This window comes from Bacillus rossius, chromosome 16 (genome assembly GCF_032445375.1).
Source record: "Bacillus rossius redtenbacheri isolate Brsri chromosome 16, Brsri_v3, whole genome shotgun sequence".
NCBI lineage: Eukaryota > Metazoa > Arthropoda > Insecta > Phasmatodea > Bacillidae > Bacillus > Bacillus rossius.
In genome coordinates this window covers 15,178,698-15,197,766 of record NC_086343.1, presented here as the reverse complement: position 1 = coordinate 15,197,766, position 19,069 = coordinate 15,178,698, and the positions used below count along the sequence as shown (strand labels likewise).

General features: G+C 36.0%; 1 protein-coding gene across 13 annotated transcripts in view; it reads left to right on the top strand.

Moving 5' to 3' along the window:
* The window catches only part of LOC134540120 (ATP-binding cassette sub-family C member 5-like), a 103,890-nt gene extending 97,001 nt beyond the window's left edge, over nucleotides 1–6,889 (top strand). For all 13 annotated transcript variants that reach the window (XM_063382642.1, XM_063382632.1, XM_063382635.1 and 10 more), the window contains 3 exons: nucleotides 1,812–2,004; nucleotides 3,721–3,885; nucleotides 6,400–6,889. In XM_063382642.1, coding sequence (XP_063238712.1) covers nucleotides 1,812–2,004; nucleotides 3,721–3,885; nucleotides 6,400–6,519 — 478 coding nt within the window. In that variant the 3' untranslated portion in view covers nucleotides 6,520–6,889. The remainder of the gene's footprint in view (nucleotides 1–1,811; nucleotides 2,005–3,720; nucleotides 3,886–6,399) is intronic.
* The last annotated feature ends 12,180 nt before the right edge of the window (nucleotides 6,890–19,069 follow it).

Here is a 19,069-nt window from a genome sequence, read left to right as displayed (position 1 = left end):
TCAATTTCTCTGCATCATGTTAATTTTACGTGTTCATCTCTAATGAACTCGATGATAAAATGCAAAACTCAAATTAAAAAAATTGGGTTTAGGCTGTGATGGAACATGGCTCAAGTTTTTAACATGAACACGTCATGTAAGTGGGAATCCAAAAACTACACTGGAAGACATTCTCCATCTTAGCTTCCCTTCTCTCCTTGCAGAGTGTGGTCTGTTTGGCTCTGGTGAGGGACACCTTTTTGGAACCTTCACAAGCTGTTCTTTCTTCTAATCATTGTGTCTGGCAATTACGATTGTATAAATACGTCCTATGCCTCAACGTTGTAACTTTTTAGCATTATTCTTCGTTCATCTCACTGTTGTTATAGTGTACACTTTTTTTAAAAAAAACTTTTCAATCATGGTTTCAATATTTCTCTATTTTCTGCACATAATGAATTTTATTTTATTCAAACCGGTTAAGGCGTTATGTCCAGTATCTGCTCTTAAAGTAGGTGAATCAACTGGAATCAAACATTCGAGAAACTTGCATATTATGTACTTGCAGTGATCTACTGATCTGTAAATATACAAAAACTGTTTTTAATAGTGCATGCATAAACTCTTACCATGCCTATAATATATATTTTATTAATGTATAGTATATATGTATTATATTTTACATTGTTTCAAAATCCATCCAAATTTTTGACGTGATAACGTCTAATAAATCGATGAACGCCGGCTGCACGCACGAAAAAGTGTCCCACTACGGATGTCCCACTACGGATGTGTCCTATTTGCTCATTGTACGCATGCGTGGCATCTCTCTTCATGCTCATTGTAGGGCCTACGCATGCGTGGCATCTCTCTTCCACTCGATTGGAACGACCATCGATTTGACTTTTCAATCATATTTTCGTCGTTTGAATTATTAATATTATGTAATTTAACGATCGTCCACCGATTTTCAGCACAATCGGTACAGTTATTTAAAAGTAATGTTGAATATTCAAATACCTACGTTTTGAACCAACAATGGTGTTTTACAGTTACACATAATAATTCAAATTACAACCGGGATCTTTTGCACAATGTTTTAAAAAATATTGTAACACATTATAAATAAGTTTGGTGTATTTGGGATGCGTATTTGTTATAAAATTGAGTTATAAAAACGAAATAATATTATTCCCCTACCGTGAATAAAATTTTTATCAACATATATAACATCTGAAACTTTTAATGATCGAATATGGCCTCGTGGCTGAGCGATCAGCGGCGCTAACTTCTATTTGTAAGGTTGTCGGTTCGAAACCCGGCAGGTACAAAATTTTTTTTGTACTTGTAAAAATAAATACGGCGCACGTAACATTTCAAAAGTAATAAATTAATTTGAATAATGAATGCAAATAAAAGTAAATTTATTAATTAAATTGTACATTTCATTTCACTCCTTTGTATCCATACAAAATAGTGATAATTCAATAAAAATGATTCAATTTTATTCATAAAAGTATGCAGAGGTAGATTTTATCATGCAAAAGATAGAAAAATTAAAAAAAAATATTCTTCCTCAAAGAATATAATATTTTTAATGCCTAAATGGTTTGGTTGCAAAAACCTATTACGTCTCAGTCTCAGGCCGAATATGATATTTCCTTTTCTTCTGGATCAATCATTTCATCAATGTTTTGTTATGACGTTGTCACGTTAAACTATCGTCCGTAAACCGACTTTACAGACAACAAATTTTTTCTTTTACACACTACTTTTAAAACTGGCATCTCGATTCATGTGCTGTAGTCAAGATCAGAATTATTTTGTCGCAGATCCAACCTCGACCCGTTTTCAAAGAACAGCGACCAGGAGCTGTGGGACGTGCTGGAGAAGGTCGGTTTGAAGGGGAAGGTGTCGGCAATGGCCGGCCAGCTGGCGGCGGCCGTCGGGCAGGCCGGGGGCAACCTGTCGGTGGGGGAGCGGCAGCTTCTCTGCCTCGCTCGGGCTCTGCTGCGCAACTGCAAGGTAACGAACGGTGCACGGACTAGCCAAGGTAAAGCATTGTCGTTCCGAGTTCAGGCATTGCCACCAGGGGCGTAGCCAGGGGGGGTTTTAGGGGTTCAAACCCCCACCCCCCTCCTCCTTAGCACCAAATCTTTAATTAATTTCTTATTCATCACTCAAACAAATTTCATCTTAAAATTAATAAAATAATTTTACCATTACAATATTTAAATTTAAGTACCAAAAACTGCTAAAATAACACTATTTTACACCTTAAAATCCAAATTTTCCCGGGGGAGGACCCCCAGACCCCCCCCTCCCCCCCCGCTTCAATACGGGGGGGGGGGGGGGGGGGCATGCTTCTTAACACCCCCCCATACACAAATCCTGGCTACGCCATTGATTGCCACACGAGGGGAAAAGGACTGGAAAGCCAAGTTAATATGTATGTATGTTATGCCGAGGTAAAGCATTGCCATGCCAGGGTGAATTATTGTCATACTGGGGTAAATCATTGCCATGCTAAAGTTAAAGCATTGCCATGCCAAGGTAAAAGCATTGCCTTTGATGAAAGGTTGCTGATTCCATGCAGAGGTAAAGCATTGTCAGGCCAGAATAAAGAACTGCCACACCAAGGTAAAGCATAACGGTTTCAAAGGAAAGTATTGCCATGTCAAGGTAAAGCACTGGCTTGATAAAGTTAGGAGTGAAACACATTAAGAGCATGATTACTTACTTTTTTTTTCACTGTGGATCGTAATGAATTTTTGCAAAACATTTTGTTAAGATACTATCATTATATGTATGTATGTATGTGTGTGTATATATAATCTGTGTATGTATATGTATGTATATAATTTTGAAAATATTTTTTCAATTTTAAGATATTGACTTTTTAGTATTTATAGTAAAAATTTTTATCAGAAACTCAGAGTAGCCACACAAGTCAGTTTTTTTTACCAGGAACGTACTGTATTATGATAAAGTTTCATTGATATACAGTAGAGTCCCGCTAATCCGAACTAATTGGGACCGAACCCTGTACAGATTAGCGAAAATTCGGATTAGGCGGATTTTCTTATATAATGCCATTTATGGTCTTTATGAGGCGTGGGCTATTTAACATCTGATGTGTCAAATATTAAAGATCAGACACAAAACACGCCTTTATTATTTAGCGTATTTAGCATAATATAAATACGTAAATATTTAAGTACTATGTACGTAATAATATTTTTTTCTTTTTAGTTGAAGGAGAAATAGATAAATCATAATTTTATTATGTACATATTAATAAATGTAAGACATTTCTTGAAAACGAACTAGTTTTTCTTTGCTTTTCAAGGTTCATAATTTTTATAAAAATATTTCTTTTTTCGTCCTAGCCCTGTTCGGATTAGGCGGATTTTCGGATTAGCGGGGTTCGGATTAGCGGGACTCTACTGTAGTGCAAAATTTATTTATTAAAAAAATATTAAAAATATTTAAAATTGAAACTCTGCATAGTGTCGATGTGCATACCTATATAGAACTGAAATCCAAGCATTGCATACTACTTGAAACGAATTTGAAATAGTAACTATGGATCCATTCTCAACCTAGATAGTTGCTAATGCTTCTATTCAGCCCCATAATTTTGAAAGTAGGTTTATTTTACATCTGCATCTCTGCCTTAAATCGCCCCTGCCGTCCCCCTCTGGAGCCGTGCTCGTTGCTAGTGAGGAGGGCGGGTTGCAGGTACTGGTGCTGGACGAGGCGACGGCGTCCGTGGACCCTGGGACGGCGGCGGCCGTGCAGGAGACAGTCGGGAGGGTGTTCGAGGCGTGCACCGTGCTAGTGGTCGCGCACCGCCTCTCCGCCGTGCAGGCCAGCGACCGCGTGCTCGTCATGGGCAGCGGCGAGGTGCGCGCTCGGGGGGGATCCGACGAGGCGTCTCTGAAACCTGGACGACGCGGGGGGAAATAATCCTCAGTACCTGAGGATAAAACGTCACCAGTCGTTTTTTTTTAATTTTCCACGCCGTGTGTTTAAAACTCGTATGCGTGTAATGAAATATTTGTTTTGTCGTTAATAAACACATTTCAGATTTTTAATAAACATTATAGTCCGGTCAAATTAGACCAAAAAATATCAGTAAAGGTACATAAATTAACAGCGAGCTGTAAATGTGTGTACTTGTTTAAAACATGATTAAAAATAACCTCTGAAAGTTCCGAATCATTCCGGTGCCTGCAAAAAAAAATTCATTCGAGGTCAAAGTTCAATAATCTCGAAAAAAAATTGGTTTTTCGCGATTTTCAGCAAAACGGTAAGTTTTATCATAAAATTATCTCGGTCAAAAATTGTAGATCATTAAATTCTCTACAAAAAATGTATGAATACTTTTTTTCTTAGAGCCATCGTTTCTGAGATATAACAAGTCAATTAATTAATTATTAATTTATTAATTATATAATATATTTAATAATATATATAATAATATATAATAATATATATAATAATATATAATAATATATATAATAATTATATAATATATAATAATAAATTATAAATTAAACATAAAGGATACAAACAATGTGTATCAATATTTGAAGTACATTCCTCTATTGTTTCTCAACTGATCACTTTCATTAATTTATAGTTTGAAAGTTGTATTAAACATACATATTTATATCATTTTTTTTTAGATATGCCATCTTGGTTATGTTATTTTATGGAATGGTAACTGTTCAAACTGTATAATTATAGTCAATCATGCATGTTATGTAGATTTGTTGTATTGTGTTTGATAATAATGTGTATTGAAATATATATTTTTTATCTTGTCAGACATACCAATGACATAGTGAAAAAAAATTTTAGGTGGGGCAGGGAAATCTCAGGGAAATTGACTAAATTGTGTGGGAAACCTGACGGTGCGGATGCAGGTCGCACAGTACAATTGATGAATGAATGGGGCATGACACCAAATACACTACACACTAATACTGTAAAGTTTCATGATTTTTGTGTGAAAAATGTGCCATTGTTGTCACACCAGTCCAATAGATCACATAATGTATGTGCAGTATTAACATTGTATTAATTAGAAATTTTCAATACCAACGTAACTACTAGAAAAAATAACTTTTTTTTTTTAGTAAACTGTTCTTTAACATTATACAAATTTATGTTTTAAATTTCCAAATAGAATTGAAAAATGTTTATCACTAAATAATATATCTTTCTTAACTATTAAATTAACTAAAAATTATCGTAATTTCACATAATGCCACCAAGTTCAGTTTCACTCCGTTGTCTGTGTTGATAGTATAGAGCTGTCCAAAAAAAATAGTTATGGAAAGAACTCTGAATTGAAATAAAACCTTTAAAATCACACTTGCAAAAATATCAACCAGAAATGTGAAAACCAGTAAAAATCTTGTTTAAGGGCTTTTATAAATAAAATAACCAAATATCAACATTAGATAGAGATACTATTAGGTCACTTTACATAACCAGCTGATCTCTTTTGAATAAATAAAACTTAACATAAATTCCTAAAAAAACTCTGATAAAAGCTGGGGAGGGCAGGGTCCTGCAATGTTACCACTTTGCACCGTCGATTAGCTAAATTTCAAACACTTCTGCCTTTGGGCTGCTTCTGAAATTATTCCACTCTTTTTGTCTATTATTCTGTGCCAGTGGAAAAAAGAACACTCAAACCAAAGAATAATTTAATAACAAGCAACCTATGTTGGGACATCCCTAAAATGAGCAGCCAATTTAAGGGGTGACATTTGTCTGGTTGATCATGTAGGTAGCGGACTGAAGAGCCGATCCTACAGGAGAGTGATGTTGAGTTGTTTTAGAATCAAGGGCCAATTTTGCTGTGGGCTCACTGAATCATACACGTATCACTGTAAACATTACACCAATATTTTTTTTCCTACTAAGATTTGTTTCTGATTATTTTGTGAGATTACAAAAGTAACATAAATCTAAATACTGAAATTCAAATAAAAACTTTTTTTTTAGTTTTCAAGGTTTGTGAAATAAATTTCTGAAATTAAAAAGTGGGGTACAAAATTATATGTAGACATAATAGAATAAAAGTGTTCAATTTTAACATTGACATTACAATCCATTTAGGGTGGCAAAAAAAAATAAAAAAAATAGCAAAATATATTTGCTTAAAATTTTATTTTTATTTATTTTGCTCTTTTGAAGAAACAAACACAGTGGAGATTTCTATCATTAGGTATAAATGACATGTAGTAGATAGTGGGCAGCCCTTAAAGTTGTCCGATGTTTACCTCACCAGTTATCAACATACTAAAGAAAAAGTTCCAAAGTTGTGTGGCAACAGTTCATATAAAATTTCTGTGATGGCTAATTGTTTGATAATTTTGATGTCCGTCTATTTTGTGTTCGCAGGTCATGGAATTTGACACGCCCACAAACCTTTTGTTGGATCCAAGCTCTCATTTCTACAAAATGATGGCGGTGACAGATGCATCCGTGGGAGGCCAGCGGCAGTTGCAAACCTCGGAGTGAACTTTAACTTTGGTGCATCGCCATGCTTGACTTTTGTCTCAAACTCGTTTGGGATGAATAATGACTGATTCTCGCATGGTCTCATCAGTATTTTGATTCCAAACCCCAGCTCAACACAGTGTTTAAGTTACGTATTTGTTTACATGAAAGATATGGTTTATTAAAACTATAAGATATTTATGTGTGGTAACCGTTTGTGATTTTTGTTAAAGGTCTGTTGTAAATTGATATTTTATTGCAAACTGAGGATTTTTATTCCTCCTAGCACTAGATGATTATAATGTTAAGTTGTTAACTACATTAAACACACACATATTTTTATACAACACACAACCAGATATTTGGGGATTAAAGATTTTATTTATATGAGCATTTTTGTCCTTTTATTTTTACTGTTAACATTGTTTACTTTCCCATTTACAGTTTTCAATGCTTGTGTTCAGACTATGTATGTTGTTTAATGAGGTACTTGACGTGCAAAATTTTCTTTAGTTTCTGGTATGTAAGTCTCCACAAATGAGTGCATAAACTGGTCAATGTCATGTTGGGTACTGCCATGTCTCACATGTTTTTTTTTAAATTGGTTTCTAGTCCTTAAGGGCATATCACATAACCTGCAGTGGAATGACAAGAATCCATCAAGTGTACAAACCATTTACAATCTAGACTGTTATCAAATAATAGTGCGAATTTTGCAGGTTTGTTCTCATTATTTAGTTTAGATGTATTTTAAAGGAGCTGCAAAACTAGGGGCAAATATTCTATGCAATCAAGAGAACAGTTTGTTATCGAACTTTTAATGAAGGATAAAATGCCTTTTTAATTATATTCTGTATCTGACATTCAAATAGTACATTATTTCATTATCATGGCTAGTTTTCAAATAAAAAATATTTTCGAGACAACATTCTTCACTCCATTTGTAAATGCCACAATACATTGTCTTTTGTCTGTTTATGCTGAAACTCACAGATTAATAATCTTCACGTTTTCAATTGTGCCTGAAGCCAGTAGACATCTGGACACATGTTTATTATTGGTATAAGCAAGGTCATTGAGAAGGATTTATTTATTTATTTTTTTTTTTTTGGGGGGGGGGGGGAGAAACCATGGGTGTAGATCCCAGAGGGGTCACACCCTCCACCTGGAATAAAAAAACCTCTCCGCGAGGGCCCGCTTACGCTTGCAAAATCATAACTGTTAATGGGAGTGATAAACATTAAACATTATCCCACAGAGGGCTCTCCCCTCATATTTTCAACTATGGGGGCACAATCACCGTAACCCGGGCACTAGTCCAATTTTTTTTTTTCCTTGAGGTTACCTTGATAGTAGGATGACAAAGGACAAGTCGATTGCTAATGAAATTTATTGGAAACATTACATACTATGTGATACGCACAAATTGTGTTTAAAGTTATGGCCATGGTAATGTATAGTGTTTTAATTTTTTTTATTTTTTATTGTGGATGTTGGAAAGTTGTACTTCAAGTAATGGAGAGGGGGACAGACAAAATTTTTTCCCTGTGCTTTTTGCTTCTCGCGATAACGGCCAGAGCTTTTCTTCCCTTGCGCAACAAAAAAAGTGTTTATTACGACAATTGTTGTTAAAGAAATACAAGTTGCAAGAAAAGTAAGTGATTCTATAGTCACTGATTACAAAAAACATCTTGAAGATCCTGATTATGCAAAATGTATCATTGAAATGTAGTGGACAGTATAAACTTGTTCCTCGGCAGGTTGAGGTAGCACGAGTTATACGTTCCAAGGGAATGAGGTCAGGCTTCTCTTTCTCCAGCAGCGAGTCTGGGCTAGGTAAGGCTAACCACAAAAGTAACACAAGGCATCGTCAGGCCTCGTTGGTGCTACCAGGACGACTCTGATGAAGTCGCAGTAGATCTCCTCAGTGGGGAGGAGATGGCATAGAGTACGACCCATATTCATCAGCAAGTGGCCCCGATGAGACTGCAATTGACCAACCTAGGCGCCAAGGGGAACTCCACCAAAATCCACGCGCCTCCGGGAAGTCCCGGGTTGTTTGAGAGACTATGAATGTGCAGGCCTAGCTCCCATTCGGATAGCCCCTGGTAGTCAGGTAACTCTGCCGAGTAGACCACATTGTAATGTAATGTAATTTTACCACACTTTGCCTGGCCCTTAGAACACCCGGGTAGGGACCACGGGAGAGCAGCAGTCGAGTCCAAAGACAAGATAGGGTCCTAGTACACCCTTCGTCAGTGCGTCTAATGGGAGACATTAATGGGCAAAACGGCCCGTCATTCGTCGGGGCCGTCTGGTCGCTTAGGCCATGGTTGCCCATTGATGTTTTACTGTCATCCCTTCTCGTGTGCAATGCAAGGTAAAAAAGAAAGCAGAAAGTGCATTGAGTAGAACGGCCCCGTAGCCGATATATTGATGGCTGCCAGCGCGGCTATCAAATGATGTCAGTGAGCCCCTCTGCCAGGGTTTTATGTAACATTCCGCCATAACTAAAATGTATTCAATAAACCACATTATTGTAAGATATTTTATAATACCATATTATTTCTTTAATTAAATGAATATTGTTTTTTCAGTGTGATCAAATCTAAATAACTAGCCCGAAATGTCTTTCTTTCTATACACTTTGCATGCGACAGCGGCCCCGATCGGCCCGACATCGCTAAGGCCACACAGTCGTCGTCCACCCGGAGTTGTGGCCACGTGTGTTCGCGCACCGTGGAACATTCATCACAATACCATTACTGACAGTACTAAAATAGCGTGTTCTTAAAATTTTTGTCTTCGCTCTACGGCCGGCCTCTTTCTGGCTCGATGGGAAACATCAGCTGCTTAACATAAATCATTGCTCATTATAATGCTTTCGGCATTTGTACAGTGTCAGGTTGTAGTTGAAGGGTCATGCCGAGTGGAACCCCTTCTCAGTCATCACGGCACAACTGCGGTATTTTGGACTTAGCCTAAACTGGGCCGCCTACGGGCTAAAGGTGCAAATGCTCACAACAACTTTAACTTATCCCGGGACTGTTAGGCAAGCCGTGTAGTGACTATGCAGGATGCATGCTTACAGGGGCCCTCTGCCCAAACATACTACATTATCTACACCTTTCTTTGCATATGTCATGCTCATCACCTCGTGTTTGTAATGAGTTCATGGCAGATTGAGCAACCAGTTAACAAATATAACTTAATGACCTCAGAAACTTGAAACAGCCTGAATCATCTTGCAAGCTCTGGTGTTCGGTATTGTGTCTGTATACTGTTCCGCAGTCAATGTCACAAATTGTTCAGTCCATTGCTGTGTAATGAACTTGTATTTTCTTCGCGTCTTCTCGCGCTCTGCCAGCCTTATGTATATCACCATAAGAGTGAGATCCGGTCATAGTCGGATTTCCGTTAATGAACAATAGTTAGGTAGTGTTCTTTGACACCATAACATGAAGGGCTAGCTATGCGGACAGCACCGTGTAATAAATCGACATCACATCATTCTCATCTACAGTTATTTATCATGGTTCCCCGAGTGGCCAACAGCTCGGAGAAGATGAGGGGGGGGGGGGGGGGGTCCTTCCTGCAACATCTCCCCTGTACTCAGCCACGTAACCTCCACCTATCACTAAGATAAACAAATTAGTCGGCACTCTGAACTCAAACCCGCAACTCCAACCTTCACTGGGGGAACAGGCTGGGGCACGTCAGCCTCCTTTCCTGCTGCTTGCTTTCAAAACCTTTCATTTTGATGATGGGATTAGTTTTTATAGTTTTTTTATTTATTTATTTATTTTATTTTTTTAGGATTTCATGAGAGGGTTTTATTTGCCCCCTCCCCCACCACGCATACACCCCACTAATTATGGTGTGCAAAGCTTCAGAAAAATGGTGGATATATCCTCATCCCCTCCTTACATGAAGTTATGACAAAATACGTGAGATCTCTTTGTTGGCAGCATGTTATTTTGGGTGATGCATGGTGAGCACAACAGCTGGAATCACAAACCACAAAGGCAGTGATGCATGTTGAGAATGATAATATACCTAACTGTCCAAGTCCCTTGTTGTTAATGAAAGTTTTTGAATTAGAACAAAATATATTATTTCTTCCCCCCCTCCCCCATTTTTTTTCCAATCCTCTTCCAAAATAAATTCCTTATCCGCCATTGAACTTATTATTTCACGTATGAACTGAAAGTGATTTCAGGTAATAATGCTTAAAACTCAAAAGGTTTTAGAAAAGCATCACTAAAAATATAGAAACTGGAAATAGTTACATAAAATTAATAAATAATGTAAAGTTGACTACTGCTTTGAAGGCTCATGTATACAGTATACTAATGGAAATTATGAAATTAATTGGCACTTCAAATAAGTTGTAAGTTACGCAGTCTTATTACATTTTAGACCAAGCTAATTACTTACGATTGGAAGTATCGTAACGCTTGCCAACAAAGTGAGGAAGGAAAGAAACGTTAACCTATATTTCGGGGATGAACCTATGTCTTCGTGTATAGTAAGGCCCTCCTCACACGGGGATACTGAAGTTGCTTAGATACCGCGAGACTCGGCGACCGAGCGACTCGTCATGTAGATAGGCATGGCGTCACTCAGACGGCGATACTGGAGTGGCGGAGACTGGAAGTCGTAAGCAACGTAAATCCCGGCGACTCAGCATGCTGGTCTCCACGCTACTCCAGTAGCCTACGCGGCGCGATACTGTATTGTAGCGAACAATGGGCGAGCAGGCGTTTAATATCAAATATGTAAACGAAGTTGAGAAACACCCAGAACTCTATAACTACAAGTTGAAAGGGTATTCAAAAAAGGATGTGACTGACAAAGCATGGAATGATGTCGCAAAAGAAGTGCAACTCACAGGTAAGTTGACAATATCTTAAACAACAATAATTAGATATAAAATATCTATCATAATAAACTAACTTGTGAAAAACCAAAATGTATATGTAAACAGCATGTTTTATATTTAGTATCTCACAAATACATTATTAGTAAAAGAAATATAGTTTTTATACAATGGTTATTCGTCCTTCGAAGAAATACCTTATTCTAAAACGTTTGTAACGTATAAAAATTACTTTCTATTGATATCTTTTCTTGGTTCCCAAGGGAATTACGCATGGTTTTTACGAACTTCGATAAAACTTACCACATGTTCAAAGTTGTTGTCATACTCACAGTAACCTACAAAAACACATGAAATACTTTAATACCTAATTAGTTATTGTAACAGTATTTCCACTGCCATGGAACAGAAGCCCGGGGTGTTAGAAAATAGTTTGCCAAGTAATTCCGCACTTCATGAGCAGTAGACCGATCATGTAACGTTAGGTCTTCTAGTGGCTGTGGATTGATGTTGGGCGTTTCTGAGTTGCCAAATGGTTCACCAGCAAAATATTTAATACCTTCACTTTTCCGAATGAAGTTGTGAAGAATGCAGACAGATTTTATTACATCAACCACTCTTTCCGTAGTTCGGCAGCGAATAGCAGTGTTCAACACTTGGAACTTTTCTGCCATCATTCCGAAAGCGCACTCCACTGTTTTCCGTCCTCTGCTCAATCTGTAATTGAATATTCTTTTAACATCATCAAGTGTTCTCTGAGGGTAAGGACGCAGCAAATATTGTGACAATGGAAAGGCCTCATCTCCAACAAAGTAAAAAGGAAAGTCAATCTCATTGTCGTCATCTGGTAATCGTGAAGGCGGTGGTATGTCTAGTCCTCCATTTGCAATCCAGTGTTTGACAGCTGATGCGCGAAACACTCCTCCATCGCTGTTTCTACCTGCATAGCCAGTTTCAATAAGAGTGAAGAAACCATCTGCATCACTGCTAGCCAGCAGCACTATTGAGTGATACATTTTGTAATTAAAGTTACTTGAGCCAGTTCCAGGTAATTTTTCTATTCGAATATGCTTACCGTCCAATGAACCCAAGCAATTGGGTAAATTCCACAGTGAATAGAAACGCTGTGCTATCATTCTCCACTTTTCTTCTCCTGGGACAGGCATGTAGGACTCTTTCAACGATTCCCAAATTAATTTGGTAGTTTCTCGTATGATGTTGATAACTGTGCTTTCTCCTCTAGCAAAGTACATCGACAGCGATACAAATGTACCTCCTGTTGCCAAATACCTGCAACAAAGTTAAATTAAATTTTACTTCATAATACATTCCCCATGTACCATTTATATATTTTTTCTTCAAATAATAAACATATGTTGTATATATCTGGATTATACTTAATACTACTTCACTTTTGTATTTGTTTTTTGTTTACTGTAAATTAGTTAGGAATTCATCCATTGCAACGATTTATATTTATGTGAACAATGTTGTTTGTTTTCAGTTAACGAATGCAAAGAAAAATGGAAAAATCTCCGTTCAGTTTTTGTCCGTCACATAAAGCCACCTCCAAGTGGTTCAAGTTCCAAAAATAAGAAACCATATTATCTATCGGAGGCAATGAAATTTACCCTACCATTCATAAAAACGCTTGGTACACCATCGGGGAATTTGCCAGAAGTCATCAATGAACAAAACCTGGAACACAGTTCATCTGACCCAACACAAAATACGGAAGACGTTGCGGCTGAAGAGGAGGAATATATCTCAGATAACGCAATACTAACTACAACACCACAACTTTCCCTTCCTTCACCTATGCTGCCAAATACTGACTTCTCGCAAGAACATGCTCATCATTCCCAACAAATGACTCATGATCCCTTTTCCAACCCAAAAGATAATTTATCAAAGCGTAAAAAGCAAACAGTGACGGAAGTGGACAAGTCCTTTATGGAATACATGAATGCAAAGAAAAGGAAACTTGAATCGAATTCAAACGATGATAGGCAAGTAAAAAAGTCGTTTCTTCTAAGCCTTTTACCAGAAATCGAACCTTTGACAGATGCACAAATGAAATCATTCCGACGTAGGGTTCTGCAGCTTATTGATGACATCACGAATCCAAAAGACATGCACCAACACGTACCAGCTTACCAACAGACCCCAACTTACTCCTACAGTGTTTCCACGCATTCATCGTTGGCTACAGATAATGCTTCAATTTGTTCGTCGCCTGGAAATCAAACTATTCCACAGAAAGTACAAGATACTGAAACGCAACAGTATTTTGAAGTCATCCAAGAGACTTTACAATATGAGCAGGAACATAATGTGATGTGATGTTTTGTTGGGTGTGTAAACATATAACTTTGGTGTACGTGTTTTTATCTCTATTATGTTGTTTATTTTTGTGTTTACAGTCATGATTTGAATGTTTGTGTAATGGGTATTCTTTAAATAGTTTATATATATACATTTTTTCTTTTGCAGTACATTATTTGAATGTGTATTTCTTAGGTATATTTGAATTAAACATTGGAATGAATTTATGCATAAGATATGTTTATACTTTCACCTTTCAGTTGACTGGAATACTTGGGTATAAATAACTTTAGATTATTTAACCTGTTAACGTTAAAGTGCACATTCTTAAGATCCATACAACAGCCATTTTCCACAGATAAAATAAGTAATTGCGGCCTCAAGTTAAAATGCATACATTGTTTTTATTCGCCAAGCATCAGTATATACGTTAAAATACTTGGAAAGAAATAGATTTGTGTTGAAGGGAAACATTTAGAAGTGCCTTAACAAAAATTCGTAATAATTTGTATTTCTTAACTTACTTACCTCAAAGTTATCAGCAATCGTTCACCGGGGCTCACGCATTCCCTCATAGTGGTATCCCTATAATACATCGCAGGTGTAACAATTTCCGTTAACATTTGGTAAGTCTCCTTCGTCATTCTGTAGAAAGCGATGAATTTTGAGTCTGTCTCTTGCAATTCTTTGGCCGCGACAAATAATCTACAATTAATGTTCCTTTCTATATATGGATGAACCCACAATCTTTTCCTACTTCGTTTTCTATAATGTTGATAATATTGGATAACAATATCACTATCGTCACTGCTGTTATCACTGGACATTACATACAATATATAGGCACTTCACGGTTCCACAAGATACTCGGGCTGTACTCACGATGCATTTTTTCCTCCCAGTCTCTGATATTTTAGTAGCGTCGTGTGAAGATAACGGGCGACTAGAGTCACCCAGTCACACAGTTGCCTAGTCTCCAGGCTACCAGCGATCGTTTTGTAGGCAACTTCAGTATCCCCGTGTGAGGAGGGCCTAACAGCTATTGGATTGCGCAGCAGCTGTTAGGTAGGAAATTTTTTGTTGGGACACAAATTATATATAATGTGGCATTTTAAGAATTTGCTAATGTTTGAAACATCATCAGAAATATGTAACTGCAGTTGTGTTTATGGGGTGTAATTACGGTTAAGTACCATTTTTTTTAACATAGATAAGGTAAGGCAAACTATTTCAATCGGTGTAGAACGAAAAGAACTAAAAAGGAGTATTATGTTTACCTCATTGGTCGAAGCACGGTCCCATGGGGGAAGCCTACATTTCACAAAGGGTTGAGTACCAACCCGAACATGCCCGAATACTTCACCTTCGGCCAACTTCGGGACTTTGCTTTTATTTTCATAACATCACGGCCATGTTGGTGGATATCAAAAACACTTATTAATAATAATTGTGAGGTTAAGTGTTTAATTCATAGAAAGAAAGTGCATATTTAGTAATAATTTTAAGATTATTATTCACTGTTATATTACAAGTATTCGTTATGTTCAGGATCTTTCAACGCACTAAATTAAAACAGCAAGCATGATGTACCTCGGGATCAAGTGAAAAACTTGGATATGCGATACTGAACTTAAACTAACTTTCAGATTTGCGTGTAAATTAAGAGATATGTATCATCATTTAGTTCATATTTTCTCTCTACAGGTTTTAAAGTTTAGCCTAGGTTGACGTAATTTTTTTCGTATCACGTGTCCAAATTGATCCCTTGGTTTTGTGGTACAAGATGCTTGCTGTTTTAATTTGTTACGTCGAAAGAGTATGGACATAACAAATACTAGAACATCACAAGACAAACAAATTATCTCAGGTGTTGTGAAATAATTTCTTTTGTAACTGTTTTACATTCACATATAAATTGTAATAACACAAGTTAGTATGCCCATGTTCTTTCAATGTACCAAATCAAAACATCAAGCAAAATGTACCACAGGAACAATGTATACAAGATCATGCCTTCTGGATCAAGGGATTAATCTGAATATGTTATACGGAACTTTTACCAATTTCACTTTCGGGACAAGTATGTATCACAATATCATTATCACATTAATGACGACATTAACATGGCACATTTATGTCATTACCATATCTGCATTATTATGTGACTAGCATGATTATATGGGGGTTTTAGTTGGGGAGTATTCTAATGCTTGTTTTGCACAAAATATGTTTGTGTATTAAACTAGCTTTCTGGTAATGTATTTTATGCTATGGCCATGCTTATTCTAGATTTAGAACATACCTACTACAGTATATATTTTACCTGTGGTATCATATTCTATACTTAAGAACAAGCCCTACCTGTACTAGTATAATAGAACACCATACTGAAGATATATTACATTTCATTATTATTTCTCAAGATATATATCTGATGTAACAGAAGCATATGAATGTCCTCCGTCCAAAAGTTTTTTTTCCAGTGTTTGTACTTTAAGAACGTACAGGTATGTGTGAATGCACAGGTATTATAATATTTATAATGTAAGCTTTAAACTTTGATTACTTGCAAACCTGTAGAAATTTAAAGTCTGTTTTCAGGATAAATTCAGGGCTAAGACTAGTGTCAAAAAAGTTTTTGTCTAATTTTTTTTTTAGTTTGTGGAAAAGCCACAACGTAAGATTATTACCCACCTCTCTCCTAACAGCAAATAAAATGCACAGAGTAATTGTATTGTTTTGCGGCTTTTAAATGAATAAAGAAAAAAATTCTGAAAAACTTTTTTTCACATCCTGACATGTATCAAAATATTTCCCAAGAGAATGTTGAGGTACTTTAAGTTGTTTATCGTTTTTAAAACTGCACAAGATTTTATTAAGTTTGTTTTAATCAACAAAAGTAAGAAGAGTAAAAATTAAAACTTTTTTTTTTTTACTTCCTGATATGTTTTTCAGTCATTACCCAAGAGAGCAATACTTGCAGCAAGAAACACACAACTCCATATGTGACAAAATCTGATTATGAGGCCCTTGTTTTTATTGAAGCAAGCTTTTTGCAAGCACAGCAGGGACTCGCACATGGCGGCGCTTGCGATATCGCAATCATGAATGTTAAAACTATAAAACTATTGGTAGACTGCTTGATGTAACACAGTGCTGTCTTACAAAATGATTCCAAAGCATTTCAGGAAGCAAAAGGTATTTTGTAATTTTTATTTTCTTGTTTGCAAAAAATCTGATAAACTATAAAATTACAATAAACAAAAAACACTACTACTTAATTACTATAAAATTTGGTAAATCTGTATTGTACGGATTAGCGCCAAAAAAAATCGTACAAATATGAAATAACTTTCATTATATGCTATCTTACGTCCTCTTTTCAGAACCGCCTGCGGAGATAAAAAATTCCAATTACTTTTGGAGATATCGAATTTTTTAATATTCATTTTTTTGGCGATTTTTTTTAAAAAAAATTTAAAAATCCGAAAATACCTTTATTCTGTGCTCTTTAACTTCCTCTTTTCATTAAACCCGGCGGAGATCAGAAATTCCAAATACTTTAGGAGATATTGAATTTTTTAATTTCCTTTTGTGCACTGCTGCGGCGTTTAGCGGGAAGCCTACGATTCACACATCTTTCTGGACATACCCGAATACTCACGTTGGCAAGCCTTCTTTTCTTAAAATTAGCAAGAAGTTATTAAAAATACTTTAAAACATTGTATATGGTTGGTTATATTAGGTAAGTATAGCTACATTAAAAAAACTGTAAAATCATTTTATGGTTGCTTAGCAAATAACATTTTAATATGTAGCTATCCAGGGCTAGGAAACCGTTTACATGATTTCACAGTATTTTTAATGTAGCTATCCTAACCAAATCAACCATCCACAATGTTTTGAAGTATTTATAATGTAGCTAACAACCTAATTGACCATTAGTTTTCATGAGTTGCATATTTATTTACAATAAACAAAAAAAAAAAAACCGAAGATGCACGATCGGGCGTTCGCCTCTCGTCTGTTGAAAGGCTTGCCAACGTGAGTATTCGGGTATGTCCAGAAGGATGAGTGAATCGTAGGCTTCCCGCGTTTCACCATTGTTGCTTGTTTACAAGAATGATTTTTTTTTTTTTTCGCGACGTAGTTGAACGACTACATCACGTAAAAAGAAAATTACGTGAGTTCCTACTGTTCATCCTTTTTCCCGGTTTGTTAGGTCAGGTCAGCTACATTATAAATACTTTAAAACTAAACAACCATTAAAATTAATTTTTATTATTTTTAATGACCGTTCAGTTTCAAATTCAAAGTATTTATACTGTAGCTGACCTGACCTAATCTACCTTTGTCCCGTTTTGTTATGTCAGGTCAGTTACATTATAAATACTTAAAACTATACAAGTAAAATTAATTGATATTATTATTAATTTCCGTTTATTTTGAAGTATTTATCATGTAACTAACCTTACCTAATGGAAAATTTCTGTTATTTAGGCATTCACGCACACACGGCAAAATATAAAATGGCGTCTGTTGAATGATTACATAGGGCTTGTATTGCAAAATAAGAACGGCGATATCTCCAAAAGTAATTGGAATTTTTAATCTCCGCAGGCAGTTTTGAAAATAGGACGTAAAAGAGCATATAATGAAAGTTATTTCATATTTGTACGATTTTTTTTGGCGCTAATCCGTACAATACAGATTTACCTAAAATTTTATAAAATCATAAAAATAAACCTCCTACTTTTCTGGCTGCTTGTCTTTAGTTTACACAAAAAATATTTACTGTTCTGCCATTAATCTCACTTAGTGTTGCAGCATACAGTATCGCAAAATGCAGTCACTACTACAATCACTACACGTTTATATTCTATACATCTACCTGAGAAACATTAAGAGCTAAGTGCTGTTAATGATTGTTACCACTTGTATTTATAAGCAGTACTTAGTAGTTTTTTTTTTAATTAATGTGTGTAGGTGCTAATTTTGCCATTTCATTAAATCACCAAACACTCTTTGTGATGTAGGTATACGATATTTCCAATTTTTTATGTAACTGAATGTTTGACAAATATTAAAAACAAAAAAAAATATTGAAAGCTGTGAATACATGAAGAACAGTATACATTTAAATAAGATAGGCCTACCAAAACTATTGAGCTTATCAAATTATACATATACTCACCAAATGAAATGTGTTGACCATCTGGTGTGTATCATGTTGCCATGAATATTATTTTTCTGCTATATAGTTTCTGTTAAATACTATGTATTACTTTATTGCTCTACAGTTTCTGTTATGGACTTTGTCTCCAGATTGCCATTTATATGACTTATTCTCTACATTCTCAGTACTTG